The sequence below is a fragment of the Triticum dicoccoides genome, chromosome 7B (assembly GCF_002162155.2).
Source record: "Triticum dicoccoides isolate Atlit2015 ecotype Zavitan chromosome 7B, WEW_v2.0, whole genome shotgun sequence".
Classification (NCBI taxonomy): Eukaryota; Viridiplantae; Streptophyta; class Magnoliopsida; order Poales; family Poaceae; genus Triticum; species Triticum dicoccoides.
The window spans coordinates 589,888,410-589,898,185 of NC_041393.1; the positions used below are offsets into that span (position 1 = coordinate 589,888,410).

The 9,776-nt window shown below is 45.1% G+C and overlaps 1 protein-coding gene across 2 annotated transcripts; it reads left to right on the forward strand.

Moving 5' to 3' along the window:
* The first annotated feature begins 1,621 nt into the window (after nt 1–1,621).
* LOC119341769 (disease resistance protein RPM1-like) lies at nt 1,622–6,531 on the forward strand. Of its 2 annotated transcripts, none has more exons than XR_005165276.1 (4): nt 1,622–1,784; nt 2,599–2,673; nt 2,776–5,731; nt 5,854–6,531. XR_005165276.1 is itself a non-coding variant. In XM_037613623.1 (4 exons), the coding sequence occupies exons 3-4, from the start codon at nt 2,849–2,851 to the stop codon at nt 5,919–5,921; spliced, it is 2,823 nt and encodes a 940-aa protein (XP_037469520.1). In that variant the 5' UTR covers nt 1,622–1,784; nt 2,599–2,673; nt 2,776–2,848; the 3' UTR covers nt 5,922–6,531. The 2 variants fall into 2 exon arrangements, 1 of the variants encoding a protein (XP_037469520.1); XM_037613623.1 differs by having other exon boundaries at nt 2,776–5,603.
* The last annotated feature ends 3,245 nt before the right edge of the window (nt 6,532–9,776 follow it).

The window sequence follows — 9,776 nt, forward strand, 5'->3', positions numbered from 1 at the left end:
GAGTGCTTTTAAGGTTTGTGCCATGCAGACTGAACAGTAAAAGCAGGCAACCAAATAGACCGGATTCTTTCCACGTGGTCCTGGTTGGGCCTCATGCAGGCAACCAAACACGCCCTATATGGATGAGTGTAATTTATGCGTATGTGAGCGTCTACGATTGTACTATGTTGAAAAAAAGTCTATTCTAAGCTGCATATAGCCTTGCAAGCTGGTTAGAAAGATGTTAGCTGGCGAACGTCAGATTTTTATAATTCTCAGTGAATGAGACGCATGAATCTTGAACATCAGATCCAAAAATTAGCATATGCGCGAAAGAATGGACCTTATACCCCTCCACCCCCCACACGTCTAGGGCAAAGTTGCATAGAAGATCGTACAGCTCAGCTCCATAGCAATGGTGTCATCTTCCCAAATTAACACTTGTGAGTGCAAATTTAGCAAAGAAATTATAAAAATCACAGTTGACACCAGTGTCAATACTAGAGCTCCGTCCCTGCTCCCATCTTCTTGTTCTCTCAATCCCTATCCCCATTCGTCACGGCGAGCTCTATCACCCCCTTGCGTTGTCGATTTTGAGGTCAAGGCGTGTCGCGGGGCGACGGTGGCGCCAACGGTTGGCTGCCTTCCACGCGGGCACACTCAGAACGGCCGGCAAGTTGCCGACGCTCATGCTCTCTGCTGCTATCACCTCGCCTATGAGCACGACCTCCCTGCCGCGCACCAGGACCATCCGTCCTCTCGTGGCTTTGCGACTAGGACGACACTGACGCTTGGCTGACCAAGTGCGTTTAAACCCTACATAATCTACATGTCATGTCCATTTGAACCCTACATAACTTTGGTTCGTTTGATTGCGTAACGGAACAAATGAATCTTTCATAGATATTTGAGTAGATGTTAAATTTTCTATGAAACATAGTGCAAGGGAATATTTAGGAACCCTATGGATCAAAGAACCTCCTTAGATTCCCTTAAAAAAAGAGAGCCTCTTAAGTCCTTAGATTCTTTTTCCTCTCTTCCTAAATACTCCTTCCGTAAAAAAATATAAAAGTGTTTTAGAAGTAATCTAAACGCTCTCATATTTATTTATAGAGAGTGTACTGTACAAGACATTTATGCAATTCTACGTCTTACATTTGTGTATAGTATAATCCACTGAAATTCCTATAAAATCATTTAAATCAAAGCACCATGTGCACAGTCTAATGAAGTTCATTGTTGGAGCGGTGAGAACGGAGTGTAGCTCAGTTAGCAAGGCGCGGGAGTTCGCAGCCAGCCCACCAGTGTTCAAATCTCGGCTCGAGCGCTTTGTGCTCACGGAGTTTTCTTTTATAAAAAAATGCCAACAGGCTAGCCTAGCCCGGGTTGGTCTCGAAAAAGAAACTGTTGGAGCAGTGGAAAATATCCAATGATACCCACCCTCACATGCTCCCATGATACCAACTTAAAAATCTCAAATTTAAACATTTTTTAAAAAATTCTGAAAAAATCATGAATGTTCACCACACATATGCTGACAACCCCTGAAAAATTCGGGTCAAAATTCAAAATACACCTATTGGAGCAGGTGGCTCAGTCAACCCCGAAGGCAGGCTAGTGTGAATGCGGCGACCGGCAACGCTGCATCGCCTCGTCCTCGCATTCTCAGTGGCAGCGCGGCACCACCATCCCCGCGCCCTAGCCTCACACTAGAGACGAGAGGGGTCAAGGAGCGGCCTCTTCGGCGCCGGCGAGCGCGAGAGGCGGCGAACTCGCGAGCCTTGCTCCGTCGTTTCTCCCCGGCGGTAATCTCTTCGCCTCGTCTATGCTCCCCGGCCGCCAAATCAGCCCACAAAATTCCCCTTCTCTTCCTTCCGAATATCTCGGCGAGACATGGAATCGTTTGCCGTAGCATCCTGGATCATCTTGTTTTGGGCAGATCTAACGCGCCGGGACATCTGAAACTAAGTCCACGCACGGTCAGTCAAAACAGCTGACATGACTATTTCAGTGTACCTGGTCTAAAGTTTTGACTTTTCGTATCGTGGAGACTTCCAGACTGGAGAGTTCGTCCACTTCACGGGGATGATGCATCCGCTACTTGCTTTCTTCTTCGATCACCACCACAATTGGCGGCATGTACCAGTGGTCTTTTTTTCAAGAGAGAGCATCATATATTAAACTGAATAATACGTAGTTAGTTACTACAGACTTCTGCCCAACATAGCTATGCTTAGATAGTTAGTAGACGTGATGCTTTCCTACAGTCCAGAGGAAGAGCTGGAACTCCTTTCTGTTCCTATTTTCCTTGTAGCTACTAGCTGGTTTCTTACAATAGAAATTGGAGGGATCCCTGTTTTCATAAAGAAAGAAAGAAAGAAAAACTGAGATGCATGGGCAAACTTCATAAGTAAAAGCCACACTATAATGAAACACTCGAGCATGTGGCTAATTCATGCATGATCGTGCAGCTCCCTCTTCTGACATGCTTCACACGACACGTAGTAGTACAGTACACCTATGTTGTGATAACAGTGATATCTTACTAGCTTAGCCGCTATTTCTAGTGTCAGACACAATCATATTCTGTGCTCATCTGTTGTTACTCTTGCAAAACAGGCTGCCGAGAAGATAAATTCACTAGCAGTTCATCCATCCTACACATGATTGTCACATGGAGAATTCCAGGAACAGGTAACTGTGGCTGGCCTTTGCAGTGACCTGTGATGCTTATCCCTGCAGCCATACGATGTCATGACTGATTCTGTCATTTCAATTTACTCCAAATGATTGCAGATCTGCATTGACATGAAGCTTCTTCAATGATGTCGTGCTAGTCTGCTGTGCTAACATTTTGAGTGGAGCACACATGGCAGACACCCTATTTCTTGTTCTCAGAAAAATTGCTCTCTCCCTCGGAGGAGCGGCGTCAGAGAAGCTGAGCACAGAGGTAGTGGAGGCAGCATCGGTTCTGACGGATTTCGAGCATGGCATGAAACAGATCGAGGGCGAGTTCATGATTCTAAAGGCATTTATTGGCCAGGTTAGCGCACAGAATGTTGGTGACAAGACATTTGATGCCTGGCTGGACCAAGTTAGAGATGTTGCCCATCAGGTAGAAGATATCATTGACGAGTATACTTTCCTCACTTCGCAAGCTGCGGGCATAGACAGATTCTTCAAGAGGAAATTCCATCAGGCTAAGAGCTTTGCAGCATGGCGGAACCTGTCAAGCCAGATTGATCAAGTAGAAGCTCGAATTCAGCGGCTCACTACAATGAAACATCGTTATGGAATTTCTGTACGAGAACCGGGCAGGAGTAGCACACTACAATATGCCAGGCAGCTCTCTCTATCAGATTCTTCTTATCTATCTGATGATACTGAGTTAGTGGGCAATGCCAGTGAAATAAGTATGTTGACACAATGGCTACTCACAGAGCGACAAGACCGATTGATCATGTCCATCCTTGGCATAGGAGGTCTAGGAAAAACAACCATAGCAAGCAGTATCTACAAAAATCAACAGATTATCAGAATGTTTGACTGTCATGTGTGGGTGACTTTATCTCAGAATTATCTAGTTGAAGACCTACTGAGGCAAATCATGAAGCAACTGATGGACCAAAGAGCCTACATGGCCAGTGGTATCGAGACTATGAGTCGTGTAAGACTAATCGAGGAACTTCAGAGCTACCTACAGGACAAGAAATATCTGGTTGTCTTGGATGATGTATGGGATAGAGATGACTGGTTATTTTTGAAGCGTGCACTTGTAATAAATAATCATGGAAGTAGAGTGCTAGTGACAACTCGCAAAAAGGATGTTGCTTCCTTAGCAAACGACGGATTTGTTGTGGAGCTTAAAGTTCTTCCTTATGCTGAAGCATGGCACCTATTCTGTCAAAAGGCATTCCGTAGATTAGAAGACAAAATATGTCCACTAAATCTGAGGCTTTGGGCAGAGAAAATTGTGAAAAAGTGCCAAGGACTTCCACTGGCTATCGTCGCAATTGGGAGCCTTTTGTCGTACCGAGAACTAGAGGAGCAAGAGTGGAGTTCTCTCCACAACCAACTTAGCTGGCAACTAGCTAACAATCCAGAGCTCAGTTGGATTGTGAGTGTTCTGAATCTCAGCTTGAATGATCTCCCAAGTCATTTAAAGAATTGCTTCCTATACTGCAGCCCTTTCCCTGAAGACTACAAGGTTAAAAGAAGATGGATCTGCAGGCTTTGGGTCGCAGAAGGTCTTGTTGAGGAAAGAGGTGCCGGGACAACAATGGAGGAAGTTGCTGAGTGTTACCTAAAGGAGCTCACTCGTCGTTCTCTTCTTGAAGTTGCAGAAAGGAATGTTCATGGAAGAGCTAGCTCATTTCAAATGCATGACCTTGTGCGCGATGCATGTCTGATTGTTGCAAACAGAGAGAAGTTTGCTGTCGTATACGGTGACCCTGGTATAACCCAGGTTAACTCTGAAGTCCGCCGCTTGTTTGTTCAGAAGCATGCTCGGTCTCTAAAGCTTGCTGCAGCGTCACGGATCCGATCTTTAATCTTATTTGACACACAAGTTGCATCCTCTTGGATATATGACATTTCATCAAATTTCAGACTGATCCGTGTCCTGTGTCTAAGGTTTGCTAACATTCATCAAGTGCCGGCTGTTGTCCCAGACTTGCTTAATTTGCACTATTTGGATTTAGCTCACACAAAGGTTAAGCATATACCAGCATCGCTCGGTAAACTTACGAACCTACAAGTTTTGGACCTGCAGTTCACCTATGTGGAGCAGCTGCCATGGGAAATAACAAACCTGACTAAATTGAGGCATCTGTATGTATACATGCTCCATGATTTTCAAGAAAGGATATTTGACTGCTTTTCTGCTACAAATATCCCTGGCAATATTTGCCGTCTAAAGAATCTGCAAAGCTTACAATCTGTTTCAGCCAACAAAAACCTACTTACGCAGCTCGGTGAGTTGACACTGATGAGAAGTTTGGCTATAATGAAAATGCGTCAAAACTACATTGCAGAGTTATGGGACTCCTTGGCCAGGATGCCTAGCCTCAGTAGGTTGGTTATTTTTGCAAACAGCAAGGATGAGGTTCTTAATCTGATAAAGATAAAGCCCTTGCAAAATCTAAAGTTTTTCTGGTTGAGAGGGAGGTTGTATGAGGGAGTGCTCCCGCAGATCTTTGCAAGTTTTGAGAAGCTCGCTGCGTTGAAACTTGATTGTTCTTGTCTGAAGAAAGATCCTATTAACTCCTTTGCTCACACGCTGAATCTAGTGTATCTGAATCTTTGCAGAACTTATGATGGGGAACAATTAACATTTCGTGCAGGATGGTTTCCCAAGCTCAGTTCTCTTGCATTAGTTGACATGGAACGTTTAAATTCGATTGAGATTGAGGAAGGCACAATGAAGGTTCTACATACTTTGGAGATTGTTGGTCTAAAGAGTCTGAAGATAGTGCCTCGAGGCATCAAGCACATTAAGACACTACAGAAGATGGTTCTAACAGATATGCGAAAGGAGTTCATGGATAGGCTGCATGCGGATGACAGTGACATTGTTGAGCATATACCTGACATCCAGAGTTTTGACTCCTTCGATTCTGAAGCTGGTAATCTCCATATGTACACTGTGAATACCTTGAGCAAACCGTGGTTATGGTCAGTTTAGTTTTTCACAAATAGTACATGTTAGGAAATCTCAAGCCCCCCCACGAAAAGAAAAATCTCAAACCAGCTTGTAAGAAAATACTCCCAAACACCATGCCCTTATTTTTTCCTAAATCTCCTTTGACTTGCTGGTTAAAAAATATCTCTTCTGACTCACTGTAAATGTGTAACTTGTATTGATTGACCTTGCAGTTAAGAAGATGGTTCTTCTGCCACATCTTGCAAAGAAGTATGGCACTGGCTGGTGGGAGCTTTGTTAAGATATCTATAGATACTTATGTTGGTTAGGGTTCTACCCGCCTCTGACATGTAGATAAACTTGGAGTGCAATTTGTATGATAGTCCCTCCGTCCCAAAATAAGTGTCTCAGCTTTAGTACAACTTTTTACTAAAATTAGTGCGAAGTTGTGACACTTATTTTGAGACAGAGGGAGTATGATTGTAACAACCTTAACCGTGCATTGCAAGTATACGTGGACTCGTACGGTTGGTAGATACGCTTCCCAACATTTTCATAAGCTGCAGGCAGGAGATATATCGGGCTGTTTGGATTATTGCTCCGAGACGTGCTGCCAAAATATTGGCCGTTCACCCAGACGTGGTGCTCATTTGGATGGAGGCCAAATAGTTGGTGCGCCCACCCCTCTGTAGCAGCTCATAGTTCTTGTGCAGGGCGATCATTTGCCCCACTGCATGGAGGGGGGAAGCATGTGTGCTGTAATTGAAGATTTCTGTTGTAGCAAAAGTTTTTCTTTTTGTGGGGAGTGTTGTAGCAAAATTTTAATCTCTTTACAACCACTGTAGATTGCTGATGCAAATGGCTCTACATTCCACCCTGAATAGACCAGAAATGAACCTGAAATGCCCCCTTCATTTTTCCTACTGTATCCAGCAAGCTTTATTGTTTTGAAGAAAACATATTTACTGCTCCATTTCTAAGCCATCCGAGAATTTAGAAATTGTCATTTCTATGTTGACCAAGCTACACATTGCTGTTACATTGAGTTTGCAAAAAAGAAAAAAAAAGCATCAAAAACATCAAAAAAGCATCAAAATTTAGGCTTTGGGTTAATTTACAGTTGCTTGGTCGCACATTTCTAAAACTAAAGTTGCACATGATTTTGGAAACACCTAACTATTCGGTTTATACTTGCATAAAAAATCAGCGGTCTTATAACTGTTAATCCGTTGGAGCCCATCACTGTCGCTACACAGGCTGCAATACACAAGCTACATTATTACCAAGTGTGGGCACAGTTACAACAGAATAATCGTGCATCAGAGGGCCGTAGTTTAGTTTGTACTACTATTGTACAATGGGGATCGCAAGTGGTGCGTTGGTTTTCACCTCCATTTCCTCGCTGCTTGGTTGCATCTGGTCTGGTGCGGCTTGGAGCAGCGCATGGCGTTTTTGGGCAAGGCCCGCGCTATCTCTCATGCTTCCCTTCGCCTCTACCCCCGTCTGGGCTGGAGCAAGCGCGTCGGGGCAGAAATCACATATTTGACCTGAGGCAGAAATCAATTCACAAACTGACCTGCTTTCAAAAAAAATTCACTCTGCTGACCCTTTCGTGTGGCGCCCGACAGCTGGGCGCCGCACCCTACTGTGCAGCGCCCATCACTTAGGCGTTGCACATCCTGCCAGCGTGGCAGCCCTGGTCCAGTTGCGGCCCCACAGACAGCACTGCAGCGCCTAAGACTTAGGCGCCGCACTGTGTATTTTGCAGCGCCCGTGTCTTAGGCGCTGCACGTTGACTTAGCCCGCATCGGGCCAGACCCTCCCAGGCAGTTCTTCCAGTTGCTCTGTTGTCACAGAGAGCGGCGGCGGCGCCGCCCCCTTCGGATCCCCCCCACACCCCCTCTCAGATTTGAAGTTTTGAGGCCTGGATTCGATCTCCAATCCTTCCTAGTACGTAAACTCCTCCGTTCCCTTTCTTTTCCTCCGTAAAATCGTTCCAATTTTAGGGATTTGCCCAAGATTAGGTGGAAACTTAGTTTTGCTTGGATTGGATCTTTCGGTGTTCCAGATTAAGTTTTTTGATGTAATATTGCAATTGGAGATGATAAGTCATCCATCTCAGGAGCCATTTCCTGGTCTGACCTTCAAATGTGGAATCATTTTCTCATCAATGGCAAGTATGCAGAGAGCCGACAAGGCAGCAATGCTATTGTTCAAATGTGGTCAAGGCAGGCTTTCGGTGTTTCAGAATGAGCACACATTCATTGCAACCAAAAGAATTGGTAGTCATATCCGGTAGTATATGATTCTTGTTGTGATGGAGGACGTGTAGTCATATCCGGTGTTCATTCGTTAGGTGGAAACTCTTTCGGTGTTGTGAGGGAGGATGTGTAGTCATATCCGGTAGTATATGATTCTTGTTAGTTAAACCTAGATTGTTTATTTTTTTAGATATATATGAGATGCCTAGTTTTGTAGATGATTATGAGATGTTGAGTTTTGTAGCTATATGTGAGATGTTGAGTTTTTTTAGATATATATTAGATGTTGAGTGTTTTCCGATATTTGAGATGAACTCATGTATGTTTATTGTTTGAAATTGTAAGGATGGTTTGGCTTCTGGACGATGTCTACGACGTGCAACACCGGTCCTACATGATGCGCGAGAAGGATAAGGTAATAATGAGTACTCTAAATCTTTTGCAAATTTGCCTTTAGTTGAAATTTACATGCCCTAAGATTTGTCATTCTTTTTTTTGCAGAAGCTTGAACCTCTGAAGATTCGGTATCACGGGGTCTCTGGTCCTGCCATGCCTTACGACGAGCGGTACACACCGTACATCAAGCAGGCAGGACTACTCCTGTGGATTCTGTTGGTCAGCCGGTCCACGCCGAATCTGAACGCTCCACTGGTGTCTGCTCTTGTTGATCGATGGAGGCCGGAGACGCACAGTTTCCATGTTCGGACTGGGGAGATGACCGTGACGCTCGAGGATGTCGCGTTGATCACCGGTCTTGCTATCGACGGGAGGCCTCTCTGTATGAGCACCGATTCTGATGGGTGGCGCGAGCAGATGATTGCTCTAATCGGTATGGCTCCTACCGAGGCTGAGGCTGATGTAGAGGAGGGAGAAGAGAAGAAGAAGAGGGAAAGGAAAGCAGCTGGAGCTGCTTTCACATGGATTCAAAATAACTTTGCGACGTGCCCTCCGGATGCCACTGATGATGTGATCCAGACACATGCTCGTGTGTATATGTGGTACGTTGTGTCGAGGACTTTGTTTCCTGACTCCACTGGCAAGAACGCTCCATGGATGTGGCTGAAGGCGTTGACCGTCTTCGATAGCAAATGGAGCTGGGGTTCAGCGACTCTTGCCTACTTGTACCGACAGGTAGTTGGTCTGTTTTGTGATCAACTCATTTCTTCATTAGCAATGCAAGCTTGCTGTCAAGTTAACATTGTTTTTTTCTTTCATATGTAGCTGGACGATGCGTGTTGCAGGATCACAGATAGTGCAGGCATTGGTGGTAATCTGCTTCTACTTTCTGTATGGAGCTGGGAGCGTCTGCCTGTTGGACGCCCGAAGAGCGTCAGGTTTGATCCTTGGTATGCAGATGAACATGACGAATTACGGCGCCCCACATGGGCTTACAAGTGGGATATCGTTTCCGAGATGACGAACGATGTCAATCTCATGTACCAAAAGTACATTGCCGAGTTGGACACGATTACGCCTGAGCAGGTAAGGAGGTCATTACTTCAGTCCTCAAATTTGCATTGTCCTTTCTCATGCTTGCTTGAAACATAGTCATCAAATTTGCATTGTTGCCCTGTTTCATAGGTGGAATGGCAGCCATATGGCGCGGGTGAGAGCTTGGGGTACAGCGAGGAGTTCCGCCTCAACCCGATGTGCTTGCGGGATAAGGATCTCTGGCTTATGCGGTGCCCATTGATATGCAACTGGGTGGTTGAGTTTCATTTGCCGCATCGCGTTTATCGTCAGTTTGGTCTGTTCCAACCTCACCCGCCGGACTGGGTGGACACGGACAAAGCACTTCATAGGTAAGAGAGCATGTCTGCGTATTGTCTAAGCATCGGGACTCCTTTTATTGTGCTAATGCTTGGTTTTATACCACGCAGGTTGGACAGGAGAAG